General features: G+C 39.3%; 1 protein-coding gene across 1 annotated transcript in view; it reads left to right on the top strand.

Annotated features, from left to right (window-relative positions):
* The first annotated feature begins 1,444 nt into the window (after positions 1-1,444).
* Positions 1,445-20,324, top strand: part of mindy3 (MINDY lysine 48 deubiquitinase 3) — a 36,336-nt gene continuing 17,456 nt past the window's right edge. Inside the window, exons 1-10 of the mRNA XM_062985402.1 lie at positions 1,445-2,070; positions 3,020-3,099; positions 3,786-3,846; positions 5,026-5,211; positions 5,812-5,863; positions 6,397-6,511; positions 6,848-6,921; positions 7,471-7,550; positions 8,134-8,204; positions 11,120-11,200. Of these exons, the coding sequence (XP_062841472.1) occupies positions 1,968-2,070; positions 3,020-3,099; positions 3,786-3,846; positions 5,026-5,211; positions 5,812-5,863; positions 6,397-6,511; positions 6,848-6,921; positions 7,471-7,550; positions 8,134-8,204; positions 11,120-11,200 (903 nt within the window). The 5' untranslated portion in view covers positions 1,445-1,967. The remainder of the gene's footprint in view (positions 2,071-3,019; positions 3,100-3,785; positions 3,847-5,025; positions 5,212-5,811; positions 5,864-6,396; positions 6,512-6,847; positions 6,922-7,470; positions 7,551-8,133; positions 8,205-11,119; positions 11,201-20,324) is intronic.

Here is a 20,324-nt window from a genome sequence, read left to right as displayed (position 1 = left end):
TACAACTCTTATATTGACACTTTTACCCTTTATTACATAATAAAAAACAGATAATTTGCACTGTGAACCACAGTGCAAATATAAGAAATGGCAGTAAATACTTAATGTCTATATAAGATAATGACGGTAGAATTACTAAGCAAATGCACATGTAACGGGTTGGAAGCATGAATGTGTGTGTATGTGTATGTTGCAAATAAATGTGCATAGTTAAATGGATTCTCTCTGTGCCTGCACTCTCCTTCATCCAATATATCACAAAGACAGAGGGATTAACATTGTCTTGAATTAACATTATCTGTAGTTATGTTAAAAGTATGTTATAGTAACATTTAAAACATTTAAAAATGTTTTTGGGTATGTTCTTTAACTTGTATTAAATGTCTTGAGAATATTAAGAAAACTGGACAAAATAACGTTGAGGAAACATTCCAATGCAACGTTCCCACAACCAAAATGGAACGTTTAAGGAACGTTCTCAGAACGTAATTTTGTTAGCTGGGAAAAGAGCAAAATGGAGGGGTGTCCACATACTTTTGGCTGTATAGTGTATTGTAATCCAGTGTCACAAAGTGAAACAAAGTGAGCTGGTATTTGATCCAAAATCACATTTAGATTTGATAGTTTTACAGGCTTGAAAATAGAACTTAGTAATGTTCCTCTATTAACAATTTATGGCTAAATAGTAAGATCACAGAAGCAAATCAAATTCTGCAGATGAATTATTGAATGAATGAATGAATGAATGAATGATCATATGGCATATTCCATGATTCATCTGCAGCCACTGTTGGGCCCTTAAGCAAGGCCCTTAACCCTGTCAGCCTACAATGACTGACCCTGCGATCTGACCCCAGCTTTCAAACAATCTGGGATATGTGAAGAAATGTACATATGACAAATGGGAGGCACTGTGGCTAAGTGGGTAGCACTGGTAGGTCCTGGGTTCGATCCCCAGGTGAGGCGGTCCGGGTCCTTTCTGTGTAGTTTCCTCCCACAGTCCAAAGACATGCAAGTGAGTTGAATTGGAGACACTAAATTGTCCACGACTGTGTTCGATATAACCTTGAAAAGTGATGAACCTTGTGTAATGAGTAACTACCGTTCCTGTCATTAATGTAACCAAAAGTGTAAAACATGACGTTAAAATCCTAATAAGCAAGCAAACAAACATATGACAAATAAACACAATCTGTATTTTGCTGCACATGGCAACCCGCGGTAATGCGCGAAACCTAAAAGTACCAGAAGCGTGTTCGAACCAGCCAATCAGCGCTCGTGCTGTGTAACGTCATCAGAACCTTCTGGATGTGGACCAATTATTGGCAGCGTGACGTAATGAACTCACGTAGTAAATAAAGTGAATGTATAGACGCGCTAGTATAACTGCCATATTTACCTCTGTTACTGAAAACAACACATAACCCGGTTTATTCATTGGTGTATTCGTTTACACACAGTGTTTATTTACATTTGTATTAATATTGTGTTTGGAAACGGTTTATTATTGGAATATTTAGGTATAGTTTTAGCGTACTGACTGGGTTAGCTTGAAGCTAACTGGCTCCTTGATTATTCCGGTCAGTGTAACCGGTGATATCGGTGTGAATTCACGGTGCCGTTCGGTTCCGGTTTAACAACCGCTGAAAGTAAACAATTAGCCTAGCAGCTAATAACACTGAACTGGACTTTGAAGCAACGCCAAACTAGCAAGCTGGTTAGCTACACAGCTAACAGCCCCACTAATAATAAAGCAGCCGTTTTAACTGACAAAAAAACTGTTGCATTTAACTGACATTAAAAATAAACGCTAGGAGAAAAAAGCTTTTAGTACCCAATGCTAAATCAATACAGTAAGTCAGAATAGCCCGCAACCGCTTAGCTACCTTGTTAGCTCCTCTGAATGAAGCTAAGCTAACAGAGAGAGCTGACCAGCGCTTTAAGCTGCGAGAAGAAAACCCAAAGCAATGGAAACCACTGAGTTAAACCGAGAAGTGGTGGAGCTAGTGTGGGGGAAACAGGCGAGCTGCAGCGGGATTTCTGCATCTCCGTTCCGCAGGTGGACACAAGGTAAAAACCCACTCGCGTTGCTTTCAGGGTTTCAGGTTTTGGACCCTTTAATACACACGTGTGCAGTGGGAAGGAAACCTGGTTCATCAGTGGATCATAGTGAAACCTGACAGGTTACAGTGTTCCACACATTTCACCCCGGGTTTACACTAGGGGCCATAAGTATGAGACCATTCTTTTTAAATTTATATTTTATTTCATTTAAATTTTACGTTACAATTTATATAATCAACAGAAATTCACATTAATTTCCAAAAAGTCTTAGTTTTTAGTATGGCCATATTTACAATGTGAGTTTTTTTTCCCTCTTTCAACTGAATATGGTCACAAGACCCTTATATTTTTATCCAGGCTTGGGACCAGCACTTAAAGCACACTGAAAAGTGCATCCGCCCAAAAGGTAGGCTGTGTCTGTTTCAGCCACCCCCTCCTAGCAACTATGTCAGGTCAGACGCTGGACTGGTGGATAGTACCGCTAAGATTCAAACCTTACTTGTCCTTACTTGCATTTCAGTAGTGCCAAATACTATGACATTCTGAAAATGATTTTCACTTTGATTGTTGAGTGTTAAGAAAATGTATTAAATGTTAAAAATTAATTCATTTAACTGGTGGTCTCAGACAGACTTTTGGCCCCCAATGTATGTATGTGTATGTACAAACACACACACACACACACACTATATACGTATATATATATATATATATATATATATATATATATATATATATATATATATATATATATATATATATATATATATATATATATATACATATACACAGATGTACTCATAACATAACTTTCACCTAAGTGTTAAACACTGGTTTTAGCAGAACTGCCATGTATACTAGTTGCTTAGTGATCGTGGCAATATCTCTATCAGGTGTGTGTGTGTGCAAAAAAAAAAGTGTTTTTATTCTAAAAGAATTTCCATCTTTTGTCTAGGTTTTGTCTTCAGTGAGACTGAGCACGGTGCACTGGAGCAGTTTGAGGGTGGACCATGCGCTGTAATCGCACCTGTGCAGGTGACTAGCTAGAAATGATCTCTTATAAACCTTTTAGCACTGGGTGTGGTCCAAACACTTGAATTCACTAATTATTAGGGCTGTGTCCACATCATCTGGCCATAAAGTGTTGATCTTTTAAAAGTAGGTATATCTTTTGGTGACTGTATTGATAACCATGTAAATAAATCTATGAAAGGTTGTAACTGTGCTACTACTGTTAACAGAATAAAATATGAGTTTAAAACATTATTTGAAAATCTAAGCACTTGAATGCTCTTTACTACATACAGGCATGATTTTATAGATTAAATGCATATATAAAATGAACATTCAGAAATTTAATCAATATGTTTACTCACCCTAATTCATCCAACTTTGAAACTAAACTTAAACTTAAAACAGTAGTAGTAGCTTTCTTAAATACTGAATCTATTTTTTTTTTACAACACGTGGTATCACAAACATCAGGCACATCAGTTTGTGACCTAGACTGGTAAGAGTGGTGAGTCAAACATTTTAAACCTTTAGCATTTAGCATAGATTTACAGTAGCTGATCAATACAGCATTTTAAGAACCAAACTCTGGATTATAGATTTGAACTAGAAACGATATTGGTAAGGATTTTGGCATGGGGTAGGATAGCTATGATTTTTCTTTTTTTTCTTTTACAGCATTTCATACATGTATTATTTTTTATTTTTAGGCTTTTTTGCTGAAAAACATTCTGTTTAACACAGAAAGCTTAACCTGGAGAAATATCTCAGGTATGTACAATTGCACTTTAAAGTGGAAATTGAATAATGTTTTCCTGTCAGGTGCTATGAATTGCTTTCAGATGTTCTGTGGTGGAGAAATTGTAACCTACAATCTGACATTCATATGAAGTCGAGGGCCCCTGCTGGACAATTTGGAACTTCCACATGATTGACAGCTGTTTCGGCTCAACCTACATGTGTGAATCAGCCTTTTCCCTAAATATGGGTCCATCCTTACTTATAAACACCTGAAAAACTGCCTGAGCATCAGCAGCTCCTGTCCAGAGACATAAACCTGACCGATACTGTTTAGAGCAAATCATCAGAATAATGTCAGTGTGATTTATCAGTCACTTGCTCTGTAAATCTGAATATCAATACAGTAACTGAATCGCATTTAAAAAAGCTTCAAAGCTTTTTTGAAAAATGATGAGGGGACTGTAAAAAGTAGATGGTGATGACCTGTAGACTGAAATGTGTATTGTGACTGAGTAGATCTCAAGCCATGAAAGTGTGGGCACTCCTGGTCTAGATGTACAGAATGGAGAGGTATTTGACAGGGATAAAAAGAAAAACAGCCACTAATACACTGATAAGACCTAAACTCTCACAAATTGGCACAGATTGAACTTTATCTTTTTTTGCAAAGTGTTTTTAATTTTTGAAATAGCAGACTAATTGAGGGAGCAGTTCAGTGATGTCAAAAAGTAGTTTTATAAAGTCAAGTACAACAGAAATGACTGATAGAAAGTTTTTTTTCTCAACAAAGTTAAAATTGGCCTATTTTTGTCAGCATTTTGTTGGGGGGGGGGGGGGGGTGCGTGACAGATTTTCATCTTCCAAAGGGGGGCGTGACAGAAAAAGTTTGGGAACCACTGGTATAATGCTAGTTTTCTTCAAGTATGAATACAGAAATAATCAATAATAATCAGTTATTATGATATATACAGCTGTGGAATAATTCACTGAAATGTAATGATGTTACTCTTGACTGTATTCAGTTGCATAGTACAAAGTAAATCAGTATAAACAATGCTATGGGTAGTTCAGTAATCTGACATGCTGTCTTCCTGCGTTTATTGGTTGGCGTGAGGTCATGATGTGTTATATATTCTGGTACTCTTAACTATTTATTTTAGAAAGATATAATATTGTAATTTTTGCATATCTACCACTTTCTTCATTTAGAGGAGGAGCAGCGTGTGGCTCTCTGCTCTGCTCTTGCTGAGATATTAGAGTTGTCCTGCACTGGCAAGACACACTTCTGCCTCGCCACATGGGCTCACGTGAAAGCCACGGATGAAAACACAGGCATCCCGGACCACAACACTGAGCCAGAGTCGAGTCAGACCACACACACTCAGCAACAGCCTTGTAAGTCCTGAGTTTATTTATGACTGTTAATTTGTGTGCACAGATTTGATAAAGTGTGCAACACACACACACACACACACACAATTGCAATCCGAAATATTTAACCCCTTCAAAGAAAATAAGCAGAATTTAAACTATTTACTATTTAAACTAGAAGCACTGTGTTGACCTGAACACACCAGATGGAATTTGGATGGGCCTGCAGAGTTCCAAAGACATAAAAGTGAGGTGAATTGGAGATACAAAACTACACAGTCCATGACTGTGTTTGATATTGAACGTAAACTGTAATGTTATTACTTGAACTTGAACCAACCAATGTAATTACATGTGTAACCAGTAATTACCACTCCTTTCATGAATGTACCCAAAGTAAGACATGATGTTAAAATCCTAATAAATAAATAAATTGCCTAACACTCAGCTCTGTCTTAAACTAAAACCCTAACAAATGCTTAATTAACGTTCTAGATTCTCTTTACGGTTCCTGTGAGTGGCATGCTGTTGATGTGTGTGTGAGGATCCTAATATTGTGCCCACATGATGTACTTGTAATTCATGTAGTTACTTCTTGCTGAATGTACTGTTGTGTGTGTGTAGCTGCTTTGGCTGCTGAGGAGCTTGGCTTTGAGAGGTTTCACAGCATGGTACAGTAAGTGTGCACTGACTTTTAATACACACTGCAAAGGCTGTATACAGAATCAAAATCAATACAAATAACATTCACACACACACTCTCTAGCTCTCTGTATTTCTTAGCTGCATGTGTAGACTCCTTAAACAGACTTTTGCAAAAGGTGACTTTTTGACATTATAATTAGGGCAGTTGTAGCCTATAAGTTAAGGTTCTGGACTAGTAATCAAAAGGTCACTGGTTTAAGCCCAACCACTGCCAGGTTGTTACTGTTAGCTCCCTAAGCAAGGCCCTTAATCCCCAACTGCTTAGACAATATACTGTCACAGTACTGTAAATCATCTGCTAAATGCAGAATATATAAATGTAAATTATTGTAATGTCATATAATTATATTGTTAATGTAAAGCAAATGTGCAATAGTTAAACTATTAAATAACCTCATGAGTTTTTGTGCTGTTGATTCTATAGTTGTAATGATTAATCCTGTACAAAGAGCTGACAGAAGTCTCTGTATGTCCTCTTATAAACATGTCTGTGCTTTTGTATAGTAAGAAGACACTGAAAACTGTTGCAGAATTAAAGCAGACAATTCTCTTCCTGTACGACACTTGGAAGAATAAGTTTGGGGTTCTGCTGTTTCTGTATTCAGTAATACTCACAAAGGTAGGACTAAACCATTTGGTGTTCATATTTAATTCCTATATGTGTTCATTGCTTATTCTGTTGTGCTTTTAGTCATCTGTGATAGTTTGTCAGTAACTTACTGTCGATGCTAAGTCACCATGTGCTCAAATAGCAGTGATATATGTGATATAGATGTATGTGGACACCTGACCATGATCTTGTTGGTTGTCCAATTCCCAAACCATAGGCATTAATATGAAATTGCCACAGAGCTGCCACACCTCTGGAAGGGCTTTCCCTAGGATTTTAAAGTGTGACATCCCTTTTCCTGATTGGACCCTGCCCTGTTAGCACTGTTTATTTGTTGTTTTGCAGGGTATCGAAAACATAAAGAATGAGATCGAGGACACGTCAGAGCCATTTATCGACCCAGTTTACGGCCATGGCAGGTATGATGCATTTGCTTTAGAAACACTATGCGCTATATACGTATATATACTATGGCCAAATGTTTGTGGACACCTGACAATGAACTTGTTGGCCATCCTATTCTTAAAGCACTGAAATGGGGTTTGGAATGGGATGTCCAGCAAGCTCAGATGTTGGATGTCCACATACTTTTTGTCATTTTGACTTGTTTGTTTAAAAGCTAACCAAACCAAATTAGTCCTATTGACCAAACTGTACACTTATTACACTATTTACTTGAGCAGGTATAAAATGTTGCTATAAAATGTGCTCAGTTGGGGGTGGAGGGCAGCAGGAACCAGGTTACGGTTGAATGATGTGTGTAGATTGGGTGAAAAAGGGAAAAACAGTGATTAGAAAATTTAAAAAAGCACATTTCAGTTGACTGTGGGTAATTTAAATGTTTATTTACCATTTACAGCAAGTTCATTTACCAATATATTATTTTTTATGACACATCATGCACATATGTTGTTAAATAGTGATTAATAAATGGCAAAATAATTGCTTGTTTTTATTTGTCCTTTCAGTCAAAGCCTAATCAACATGTTGGTGACGGGGCATGCAGTATCCAACGTCTGGGATGGGGACAGAGAATGTTCTGGAATGAGTAAATACTTTCTGATTTCATTAAACAAGCAAGATTTTAAGTTTCTCCACCAGGTTGCAGTGTTGCACTTTAGTTGATAGTCATCCAGTATAGCACCAGCTAACGATAAACTATATTACACATATGGCCAAAACAATGTGGACGTCTCTCCTAATGATCAAGTTCAGGTGTTTCACCCGTACGCTTTGCTTGTTAAGTATATAATTAATTAATCAATTATTTCTATGGCTAATAATCAAATTATAAATACTCCTTTGTTTAGTGAATGGGCACAGGAAACACAGATACACTTGGAATTCTTGTGAAAAACCTATGCAGAAGAATGGAGGCTTTTATAGCTGCATAGTGGGGGCAAACTACATAAAACCGCATATGGTTCTGGAATAGGATGGTCATAGTCACATGTCCACATTCTTTTGGCCATACAGTACATTGATATGATATAATGTCTCAGTTTATTTTATTTATTGTCTCAAGTTATTTTTATTGCTTATTAATAATATATTTATAATATATTTATTGACTTTTTGCCTTTTATATTAACAGACTGTAAATAAATGATGGCTTCTCTTTCTGTTCTCAGTGCTTCATGGGATCCATGAACAGGCTACAGTAGGCTTTCTCACACTAATGGAGTCACTGCGATATTGCAAGGTATGCACTCTGGAGGACGGTTCAAGTTATGTTCTCAATCACACACTTCACAACTAAATGATAAGCACTTCATTTGCTACTTTTTTTATTCATATCTTGCTGCTTCCTCTGTTGTAATTCTCTTGCCGCTTGTACCACTCCTGCTCTGGCTGAGGAGAGCCAAGATTTTCCTACCAGCAGTGGAGTCTCGCAGACTATGTACGGAGAGACAGTATGAACTCCTGAAATAACCTCATTACTAGTACCAGACCGGATAGCGAAGATCACACTTGTGCAGTGGCAATGAAGCACAGTCGACCTTGCAACCATTTGTGGCTTCAGCCCGGAGAATTCGGTGGCTTTTCTAGTGGCTGTTACAATTGACTTCTGCTTTGCATAGTTCAGGAATCATCCATACAACCCTTTCTTGATTTTTATTTGAAAATGTGTTCATAGGTTGCTGTAATGAAGACAAGTGTGGTTCATTTTATTGCTGATTATTTACTATGTAACTGTTGGTCCTGCTGCTTTAAGGTTGGCCTGCAATTCTTTTCAAGAAACTAATTCCCTGATCTTTAGTCATAGGGCATTTGTAAAACAAATGTGACCCACCTGTCTTGGGATGATTTTTGCATTCTACCCTTTTCTAGACATACCCACTTCCCAGTTGTAACTTCTTCCTCTCACAGAGAGCAGTATCTCTCATGCAGGCACCTCGACCAGCCAGCAAGAGACATGATTGCTGTAGCAAAGAGAACCACTCCTCACCCAATTGTTTTTGTGTGGGCTCCTGTCTGGCTGATAGCACTGAGATTCGAGCTTGAGCGGTTGTGTGTAAGCGTGTTAGACTGCTGCCCCCACCCAAGCGCCGTCTTTTTACATTGAAGTGTGTGAGATGCATTTTCTATTTTTGCATAGTGCAATCCTTGACACATCCTTGCTCATGATGAACAAACTTTCTCCTGGATACAATATTGATTCTCTTGTGAATGGTACACACAATGGTCCAAGTCTTACATTTCACCAGTTGCAGCTTCTGGGAACGTCCTGCATGCATTAATTTAAAAACAGCCACATACTTCCAAAAATCAAGAAGAAAAACATGAAATATGTTTGTACTGGTTTCATTGAAATTCAGTTCAAGGTGAATTCACAAACCACTGCTTTAAAAATGGAAAAGCACATGGTCAGGTGGAACATGCTTTTGGCTCTTTAGTGTATCTCTGTATCCAGCTGTGTGGTCTACAATCGACACTTGATACTGTATTAACCTGCATGCTGGCTAAATGCACATCATCTTCTTCAAAGCATCCATCTGCTCTATTGTTCTGTCTTACTCAAACATCTTTGATACCCCAAATAAGGAAAGTGTAGTTTTAAATTAAGTATGTGTTGTTTTAACCTAAGTAGAGTCAAACGCAGCTGAAAGTGGAGCAGTAATAAGGGCGCTAGTTTATTTTGAATGGCACCATACTGAGCGGTGCTTCAGGATACTCGCCACAAGCTTTGTTTGTAGTGGAATAGAGCAGGAATGTGTCGCCTCATATTTACGAGCATCTGAGCCTCATTGGAATATGCAATTAGTCCTCAGTGTACAGTGTTTCTAGTGTGTATATGTTACCTAGACTGAGGTTACCGTGTACCTGAGGAGTGATGGACGATACATCAGCACTATGGTGTTTAAGCTCACAGCTGGATTTCAGCCTAAGTTTAGAACGACCACCATGAACACAGTTGTTCAGCAGATCCTGTATGAAAAATTCATTACATCGAACCAAACATTTAGATTTTTGTGTTTGAGGCAGTTGTAGCCTAACGGTTAGGGTACTGGACTAGTAATAGAAAGGTTACTAATTCAAGCCTCACCAATTCTAGTCCGCCACTGTTGGGCCCCTGAGGAGAGCAAGGCCCCTAATCCTTAATTTTTTGGACAGTGTACTGTCATAGTACTGTAAGTCGCTTAGGATAAAAGCATCTGCCAAGTGCCAAAATTGTAAATGTAAATGGCTCACTGTTGACTAATGCACAAAGAAATGATTTTTGTCTAGGCAGTTTTAAATGTTTAAAAAATGGGTTAAAAAAAAACAGGAGGACAACTGCTCCGCTTTGTTACCCTTCAACTGGGTGGTTTTTCACATAGATTCACAAAGTTAGAGGATCTAGTGCAGTGTAATGTCTAACATTTCCAGCTACAAAAATTATCCAACATGACCACAAATTATTTAAAGTAATGATAGGTTTGTTTTGTTTTTGTGTTTTTCTTGTTTTATGGGGATTTTAGCCAACTGTGGTTTGGCCAGATGAGATAGGTTACATACAGGCACCAAATGTATAAAGCATAGTGTACACATAGGAACTGATTTTGGGATGTTAAATAATGTGTTTATAATTATTGTAACACCAGAATACATTTTCAAATGACTTAAATCTTCCAGGCTAAGCCCAGATCACACAGCAGAGAGAACGGCAAGTTTCTGGTGGGCCCAGGCTGTAAACGTTTGTAAATCTTTAGCAAAAGGTTATAGCCAAAATGTCTGACCCATTTATATGTTAAGCTTTTGCCATCATAAACCCACAGAACCTTGTGAAACACTATATTACACTCTTAAGCACCCTTCAGTCAACCAATCTTTTAGAAATATAAAACTAAGGACTTGTATACGAAGATAAATAAAACAAAAATGAAACAAGAAAGACTATGACTTGGAAAAATAACACTCTTAAGCTCTAAGACGTCTCAGCTAAAGTTAATAAAATAATTGCATGTTAAATATCTCTCATAATGAATTAGCAGGATGCTTTTTTAAACATGGAGCAAATGGTCTATCATGTAAACAAGAACTGGTGGTAGATTCAATTTCTGACTCCTGATTCATGGGTTTAGAATGTACCTTGGCAGTCGTGCTAGTGTTTTTATACTCTTACCTTCTTTTTAGGTTGGATCATTTCTCAAATCTCCAAAATACCCTATATGGATTCTTGGCAGCGAGACCCATCTGTCCGTGTTCTTCACCAAGGTGAGTTACTAAAAAAAACCTTTCTCTTACTCACATGCTCTCTTTTTTAATTATTTATTCAGTTTCTTTATAAACAATTGCGAAACCAAAAAGTGAAATCATGCCTAATCTTTTAATTCCTGCTTCAGCTTTAAAAAACCCTAAAATATACAAGAATGTTTTAGCTAATACGTTTAAAGTTAGAGACCGGAGGAAAAAAGATAAAGGCAGGATTTTGGGGGAAATGGAATGAAGAGAACTTTTGGACTTATAAGGCATCCAGTGTGGTGTGTTCTGGCTACAGATTTCACATCATCCTGTTGGGGTTGGCAAACACAACACTTACACACTCATGCACACACACACACACTCACACTCACACATGCAGCTAAAGGGTTTATTAAGAGTCCATAAAAAAATAAAGGTGGAGTGTGTATGTAAGATTGTATAATAGTCATATTTTTATAAAAGGAGTGGTGGTTGTTGTGAGAGCTGGTCATGGATAGTTTAGATAGTCTTTTATCTTTTACTCTTTATCTAACCATTGTTGTATAAGCTGCCACACCCCCTGCTTTTAACGTTAGTCTAGCTAAAAGATGTGTACTGATTAAAAAAAATAGCTTTATTTACAAACCATGTGCATTAACAATACTTTTTGACTGCGAGGGTCTGTCAGCACTAGTTTATGGAAGTCCACATGAATGCAGTTTATGGAAGTCCATGAGTTGGTGTCCACAGTTCACAGCTCTCCACAGCTCTGACCATTTGGACTATTTTTCCTTTGGCATCATCTGGCTGATGTTTAAGAGACACAGAACTGCTTGGACTCTGGTCCTAAACAGAGCTGTTAGACCTTGCTTACTCCCCTAAGGCTGCTAGGGTAATTGGCCTGGGATTTCACCGCTCACTTTTAACCAGGTGTAAGTTTCAGACCAATTTTAAGGTTATTTGGATTGTTGCATGCACTGCTGGCTGCCGGCCGGCCAGATGTCTATGCAGACATAATTGGCTTTGTCTGAGTGGGGAGGATTGTCAAAGCCATGCCATGGACTGGCACTTTGTCCAGGGTGTTTCTGCATTCCACCCAGTGTTTTCCAGTGGAACCCGACCCGCCACAATCCTGACCAGGATAAAGCAGTTAATGAAAGTGAAATGTAAAGTATTTATGGTGGAAACATTTTTTCTACTATACGACTACATGCAAACACTGGCTTTTCATGTTCTTTAGCCACAATCATTGCTAAAAGGTGTTTAAAATAAATTATATAGTTTTAACTTTGTGGCAGCAGTATGGGAAATGCTCTTTTTCATTTGGGAAGACTCTGCCCCTGTGCACAAGGCTAGTTCTATTAGGACATGGTTTAAGTAGTGGTGTGGAAGATCTGTAGTGGCTCTGAGCTTTGACCTCTACCTCATTTTGAACCTTTGGATGAACTGGAATGTCAGTGCCTTGGATTCTGAGCTTTTGGTTGAAGAATTCCCTGGCATGAATGATATGCTGGCTACGAGCTGTTGGTTTGGGGTTGCCGTGACTGGGTATAGTGTGTCAAATGTAAAACCTTCTTTTAATCGTCACTGGTCACTAACGCTGATGGACGCTTGGCTGCCCGTGTGATGGGTGTAGAGTAGGAGGTGTGTATCTCTGGTTGAGAGCGATGTCCTTTTAATGGCTGTACCGGTTTTATTCCCGTCTCCCACAGGACAGGGGCTCACGTTGCTGTTTTTATGTTTCTTTATGCCTCTGCTTTTAGACTGTAATGGGGTTTGTGTTGCACTCTTATCAGATTTACACACAGAGGTCTCTTGAGAGACACAGGGACCCACTTGCAAAAACATCGGACACTAGAGGAACGAGTTGTCCCAAAAATGAATAACGCGGGGGCACACACACCCTAATGCATTCGGCCTTTTTAATGCCTCAGCGTGGTAAATATAGCCATGAATAATGCTGTGTAATGTGATCTGTAAGTCTCAACTCAGAGGCCTTTTGTTTATTCCAAACTTCAGATCTAAACTCTCACACACAAACACTAAATAAATGTAGAGCTGGTCGTCCCTCTGTGTGTGTCTTCACATGGCATCCGTCTCTCCTCTCCTGATGTTGTTTTATGCTATCTCGGCTTTTGAAGAACGGTCATGATGAGGTTCACATCCCTTCCTTCCTTTCCTTTGCTCTCACCAGAGACCTCTTAGTGTTTCAGGGGTTTGGATTTTACCTTTCCAATGTCTCTTCTCTCTTCTGTTTTAATGAGTTTAACATATCCTTCATCGTTTCAATCATCTGTCTAGTCTGTCGCTCTACCTATAAGTGAGCTAGTTACTTCTAAAATGCAAGAACAGTTTTCACCCAATGTTTGGACTCCTGCTAAGATCTCAGGAAACATACAGCAAAGAATTTGGGAAAAGCCTTTTGCTAATTAAGGATTAGTGTTTCAGATTGCTTATATGGTATGTGGCAGAGCAATACTACCTGGCACCAGTTTTTATGTTGGATGCCCTTCATGTCCTCTCCTCAGACACTAGCCAGTCATGTGTGGCTCGTCTAGCACCATTGAGCCCCAAGATTCAAACCCCAAATCTCAGCAGTTGTGGGCTAGCACCCGAACCCCTTTAATTGCACAGTGTTTCAAACATTGCAGTTTAAATGCAGGTGGGATTTAGAACAATGTTTGAATTATGGCGATTGTATTTGGTTATTCATTATTATTAGCATGCAAAACATTGTGGGTCTGTCCAAAAACCTAGCGCTCGCGAGAAGAAGGCTGTCTGAATTCTTAGATACCTTAAAATGCTGCCTACTAAGGTGCCTTATTTCAAAGCAATAAACTGACTGAATAATGAGGGAGCATACGATGCTTTTTTAGAGGTGAAGGCAATCCCAGCATTCAAATTACAAATATGGAAATCAGATGAGGAACAACGAACAGAGTTCTTTTGAAATGTGAATAAATTCTCATCTTTTTTTTATTTATTTGCAAATTCGGGCTCGTCAGTGACAGTTTAACCGTTTTCACAATGTTAGCTGGCATGCTAGCTAGTTGTGCCACCTCAGCTCATTGGTTTGAATGGCTTAGCTTAGTAAGCAAAAACTGCTGTGACATAATTGCCATAATCGCTGTCTAAGTAGTGTGTCTTAATAACCTGCCTTATAAGGTTGATGTCTTAGAATTAGTATTAGTATTAGAATCCTTTCTACTTAGGCAGCTGCCCAGGTAGGCAGCAAGGCAGCTCACTAGGTTTTCGAACAGACCATGTGAATGTCGACATTCTTCAAAGTGCTTATTGAAACCTTAAAAGCTTTTGAAAGCACATCTGACTGACCTAAAACATGGTCATTATATGAGTAAATGAATCAGTCTGTTTGCGTGAGAACGTTGTTTGAACGTTCATCCCAGCTCTGCATTCTGTCACCATGAAAAGCATCAGTCAGCACCTTCTAGAACGCCTCAGAGATAAGGTGCTGCGATCAGAAACAGAAACCCAACATAAAAGGATGAATCAGGAAGCGTAAAGTTATCAGTCCATTCTCTTTTAGCGTAGTATGGTTCAGGTTCTCAGTGGACAGACACTGGGTCTGCTGAAGGCATTGTACCGCAGATATCTCATCAATCATTGCTTTGCTAGCTGCTGATCTATCTATTACATGATACAGGTTTCATCCTCACTGTTTTTATTGTATAAACAAACAAACCAACTTTTATTGACCTTGCTGCTTTATTTCTGTGTAATGCATTAGCGTTGTACATAAGCCTGCACATACTCCAACCCAAGGGTCTCGTAAGACACGAAAAGCCCAGCATCACCTCTTAAAAGCCAGACAATAAGCCCTACAGCGGCTCCTCAATAGCACCCCTGTGTGCGCTGGGAGGAAACTTCACTCACAATAGAAGCCAGACAGGCTGAATAGAGAGTGTGACTGGAGATAGGGACGGATAATGTTAACAGCAAGGCCAGCAGTCGTACCCGAAGAGAAAGAGCACGGCTTTCTCATGTTGTCAACCGTGTCCCATCTCATATCAGGTTGTCAAACCCACACTTGTTAACGGTGCTAAAGTTTCCTCCGAGCAGGCTGCTTCCTAAGAGCTCTTTTCAGACCTTCAGTTTGGGTTACAATATAGCAAGATTTCACTGATTAGCTTTGTGGATAACATAACAGTAGCGGTGCTTTGAAGTGGGCATGCTAAGTTGCCTTAAGCAGAAGTTCGTGTGTTTATGAATCCCCCTTATAGGAGACAGTTTTATCTGTGCTGCAACTTTGCATAGTATAAGTAAAAGTGCTTTAGCTCTGATCCTGTCGAATTTTTCTGCTGCATGGTCAGCAGCTTGTGTTGGCTGGAGTTGCTCCTGTACAAAACAAGACCTGTCTGATCTCCTTCTATGGCTTCTTGGTATCTCACTGTTTTCTACAAAAGTGGGTGTTTCAATCTGAGTAAAGTAATACAATCCAGATTCTTGATTCTCGGAACTTCTTTCTCTGACTTTCTTACACAAAAATGCTGGAAATCAAAGTTCACCCAGATATTATGTTACACTCCTGCTGCAGAGGATACCAAATATGACCAAGGATGTGCCATTCTGTGGCAACTAAAAAGCTCTCAGGACATTATACGACCTTCATTATCTCCCTACTAAGTACAGTGTGAGTGACGGAGGGCATTCAATTTAGCCTGCTAATATAAACCGGGTTTTACAATAAACTTGTAAAAACTGTCTCTTGTGTTTGTGTACTTCTTTTTGGGGAAAATCAATTAATATCTGCCTTTGCCTTGTATTGATTTTTTGATAGCAGAAAGCTGTGTAAATTCTGAGCTTTGAAAAAGCATTTATAAAAGAAACCCAAAGAAAACTGAACAAACAATGTCATTGTGTCTGTGTTGTACAGTGGAAGAACCTCAGGTGGCATTATGAAGTCGGTCTCCCAAGCCTAGAGCTGCTACCTAAAACCCAGTCTCTGCCCTCGCCCTTAACACTTAGGCCAATCTAACTGCCTTTTAAAACCCTAAACCTCACAACCCTAGAGCTTTATCCAAACTTACCATACCGCAGTAGCCTTTGGCCAACATTAGTATTTGATGCTTACCATAAACCAAACCCAATTCCCAGTGTTTGTATTCTTTCAATATTTCTATTTTTTTCCTCCTATTTTAGTAGTTTCCAGTCCACAATTGTAACGTCCTCAGCTGCTCTAGGGCCCCTCTGACATGCGCCAATCACTGGCCACTTCTTTTCAGCTGCCAGAGACGGCGTCTCACAGAGAGCAGCATCGTATATGACAAATCATGCACTACTGTTCAGACATCGCCAATTGTGCTTATGTGAATGCCTGACCAGGTGATAGCACAGCTGAGATTCAAAATTGAGAGCTCGAGATCACAACTGTGTTGGGCTAGCACGTTAGATGGCGGTGCCAATCGAGCACCTCATTCCCGGCTTTACCACTAGGCATGGGACATCTTAGTGTAACCATCATAGACAACATCCAGTCCTTATGCTAAGACAACTCTGAGTTCAGGATTTAGCATTAGGGACAGTGGTTGCTCAAAGGTTAAGTGATCAGAAGGTTGCAGGTTCAAGTCCTACATCTTAGCCTTAATAGGGCCCTTAGCCCTCAGTTGCTTAGATTGTATATGGTCACAATTGTATGTCGCTTTGGATAAGAGCATCTGCTAAATGTCCCAAATGTAATGTAAATGTAAGTTTGCCACGACATTCAAGTCTAACCACAAGTAGCTTTAATATGCAGTCTTAATTTTGGCTTGGCCCTAGTGACCTCTGTGATCATATGATGCATTGTGTTTTGCAAAACAAACCCCGAGGCTCTTGCTGTTACCCATCAGTACAGCACCGTATAATTCAGCTGTGTGTGTGCACGAGTCTCTGTGTGTGAGTGTGTGTGATTAATGCTGACTCAGCATGCTTGATTACAGACCCGGCGATGTTGTTTTGCAGCCTGGATGTTAGCAGTGGATTTGTATGTTGTTTTTGTCATTTCCTCTAACAAGCACTTGGTCGCTGACAAGACAGTAGTCATGTGACGTGTTAGTTTTTAAAGGAGCAGTAATCTGTGGGAGATGAGCCCTGTCCCAATATTTGCATTGTAAGCCCTTTAATAACCTTTATTCACAGCTGTCCATTTTTGTTTGAAAGGATTAGAACTGTATGTCCCAAGACTGCATCAGACCTCACACTTTGTGGGAATTAAATACCCCTGATACTTTTATTTACTGCCATGGCCTAATGATTCTTTCCTAGTGATTCGTTTATCAAATCAGGTGACTTCTTTGTGTCCATATAAAAATGGCTAGCTAGAAACAGTGGAATATTTGTTCAGTTTCAGACTAAAGTTACACATTTTTTGCAATAATATCTGAGAACCACCTAAAGCTCCTGAAACACGTTTGACACTGTTCACAGTCAAGCAAGCATTACATCAGCGTAGGCTTAGAGGCTGCCATGCTCAATAGAAGCCCCTGCTCCGACGTCAACATCTTTATGCTTGACTGTAATAGCAGGGCTTCTTTTTTGTATACCAGCGTCCAAGCCCATGCAGATATAAAGCTTGCTTGGCTGTGAATAGTGTCAGACCTTAATTAGCAAGGTTTCATTCACAGACAGTGTTTTTTAATGGCCCTTGGATTACATTTATTATATTTATATATTTATTTCCACTTCACTTATGATATAAGGTTGACCAAAAATAGTTAAACTGTCGGTGACGAGCTTGAATTTGTAAATAATTGACACTTATGCACCTTTATACAAATTAAAAACTTTTGGAAAAAAACTTTGTTGCGTCGCATTCGTCTGCCGTATTTGTCATTTTTTGTGAGAAAAGTTGTGCCTCACTGAATGCTGGGATTGCCTTCACCTCTAAGGAAGCATCGGATGCTCCCTCATTATTTAGTCAGATCATCACTTCAAAATAAGGCACCTCATTAGGGAGCATTTTAAGGCATCTATGAATTTAGACAGCCTTTTTCTCAGCAGCGTAGGATGACTTAAAAAGCATCTATGTAGAGCGCTCACTACATTTTTGGACAGACCTATAGTTGTGATCTCTCTTTAAACCTGGCTTGATGAACAGGCCCTGGTTCCATTTAAAGGAAGCTACTCTGGATTTGTCTGATTAAATACATCGTTTTTTCTCTTTGTGCACAATTTAACAGCGATCCAGTGCAGGAGTGGAGGAGAGCATTTGATCCCGCTCTGAATGATGGGTATTAAATGGGCAGAACATAAGTAAATGTAGCTTGACTTGGAATAGGTTCCCAGATTGTTGTTCGAGATCTGTGTAGGTCGTTACTGACTGAAACTCATCCGCTTGCATTCTGGTCCCAGTTTTTTCTCCTCCTGATGTGCACTCATGAGCTTCATTTAGATGAGAGCTAAACGAACAAATCTTTTCATTACTTAAGGAGCGTGTTCATTTTTTCAGCTGGCCTCAGGCTTTCTGTTCCTCTCATGTGCCAGTTCTTCAGCTGAGCGTAGTCGTTTGTGCGCGGTTGGAGGGGGGGGTCATTTGGGGAACATCTTGCAGCTGGCCTTGGCTTTTGTTTTCTTTCTTTTCACTGTTTCTCCGTTCTTCTATGTGGGCTAAAGTTTGTGGACACCTGACCATAAGCTTATGAAGTTGCCCATTCATAAGAGCATTTTCTAAGCCAAGCTCCGATGTTGGATGACACGACATGCCTTGCAGTCAACATTCCAATTCAACCCACAGTTGTTCAGTAGGGTCGAGGTCAGGGCCCTGTGCAGACCATTGAAGTTCCTTTACATCAGATTTATCTCTATGGACCTCCCTTTGAGGCACAGTGATAAAAGAACAGGAAAGAACCTTCTCCAAACTGTCGCCACAAGGTTGGAAGCATATGATTTTACAGAATTGATTTTATACACAATAGCAATGGGTATGGCACACACACTATAATTAGGTGTCCACATAAATTTGGCTGTGTAGTGTTTTTTTTCCACCCTGTTGATCTTGCCTTTTCTCTTCTGTGGTTCAGGAATCAGCATGATGTGTATTTTCTTAATAATACATCAGGATGTGTCTTGTACTGATTCCGTACTGAGAAAGTACACATGCAGTGTTTGTTTTTACTGCTGTGTGTGTGTGTGTGTGTGTGTGTGCGTGCGCACGTGTTTAGGCTGCTCATGGATGTTTCAGATCACTGAGGAAAGTAAATGTGTGGATCATGAATGGTTTTCTAAATGTACCGCAAATGGCACTTTATTGTATTATTATATTAAATGTGGCCTCACAGCAAGAAGGTCCTAGGTTTGATTCCCAGGTGGAGCAGACCGGGTCCTTTCTGTGTGGAGTTTGCATGTTCTCCCCATGTCTGCGTGGGTTTCCTCCGGGAGCTCCGGTTTCCTCCCACAGTTTAAATACATGCAAGTGGTTTTGGACTTTACACCCATGTGATATTTGTACTGCAAAGTGTCACGTTTCTATTTGTCATGTTTCTATTGGATTCTTTTAACGTCTGGTGGCACAATGGCTTGGTGGGTAGCACTGTTGCCTCGCAGTACAAAGCTCCTGTGTTTGATTCCCAGGTGCAGTGGTCCGGGTCTTTTCTGTGTGGTGTTTGCATGTTCTCCCCCATGTCTGGACTGTGGGAGAACTTGAACCGATGAATCATGTGTAACCTGTAACTTCTGCCCTCATGCTGACCTTTTTGTTGTTCCCCAAACCATGGGAACCATTTAATCCCCTAATCTCCTGGTTTTACCACTGATGGAACTGCTGCAGTTCTGACGCAACAAGGCAAATGCTTTTGCTTTACATCATCTGTAAGAAGTTACACCTTTGAGTCGCTGTCAGCATGTTTATACAGAAATGTGGACAAATTTTCACTCTTCTAACTTCTAACAGGAATTTGCTACATTTTAGTGATCACATGGCAGATTTGTTAGATTTTACATTATAAAATAATTGTTCATTATTAAACAAAATAGTAAACCAGAGAACTTACCGCCTAAACACATCACTTTCTGTAAAATGGTGACATTTCATTAAAGGACAAAGGTATACAAAAGCCATATTATCCTTGAAAAGTCAATAGTCAAGTTTAAAAACTGCTTGCACCACCTTTAGCAGCAATGACTGAAACTGACTTTCATTTACAATTAATATTTCACATCG

This window comes from Trichomycterus rosablanca, chromosome 23 (genome assembly GCF_030014385.1).
Source record: "Trichomycterus rosablanca isolate fTriRos1 chromosome 23, fTriRos1.hap1, whole genome shotgun sequence".
Taxonomy (NCBI): domain Eukaryota; kingdom Metazoa; phylum Chordata; class Actinopteri; order Siluriformes; family Trichomycteridae; genus Trichomycterus; species Trichomycterus rosablanca.
Note: the sequence above shows the minus strand (reverse complement) of the source record. Positions and strands in the feature narration are given on the sequence as shown.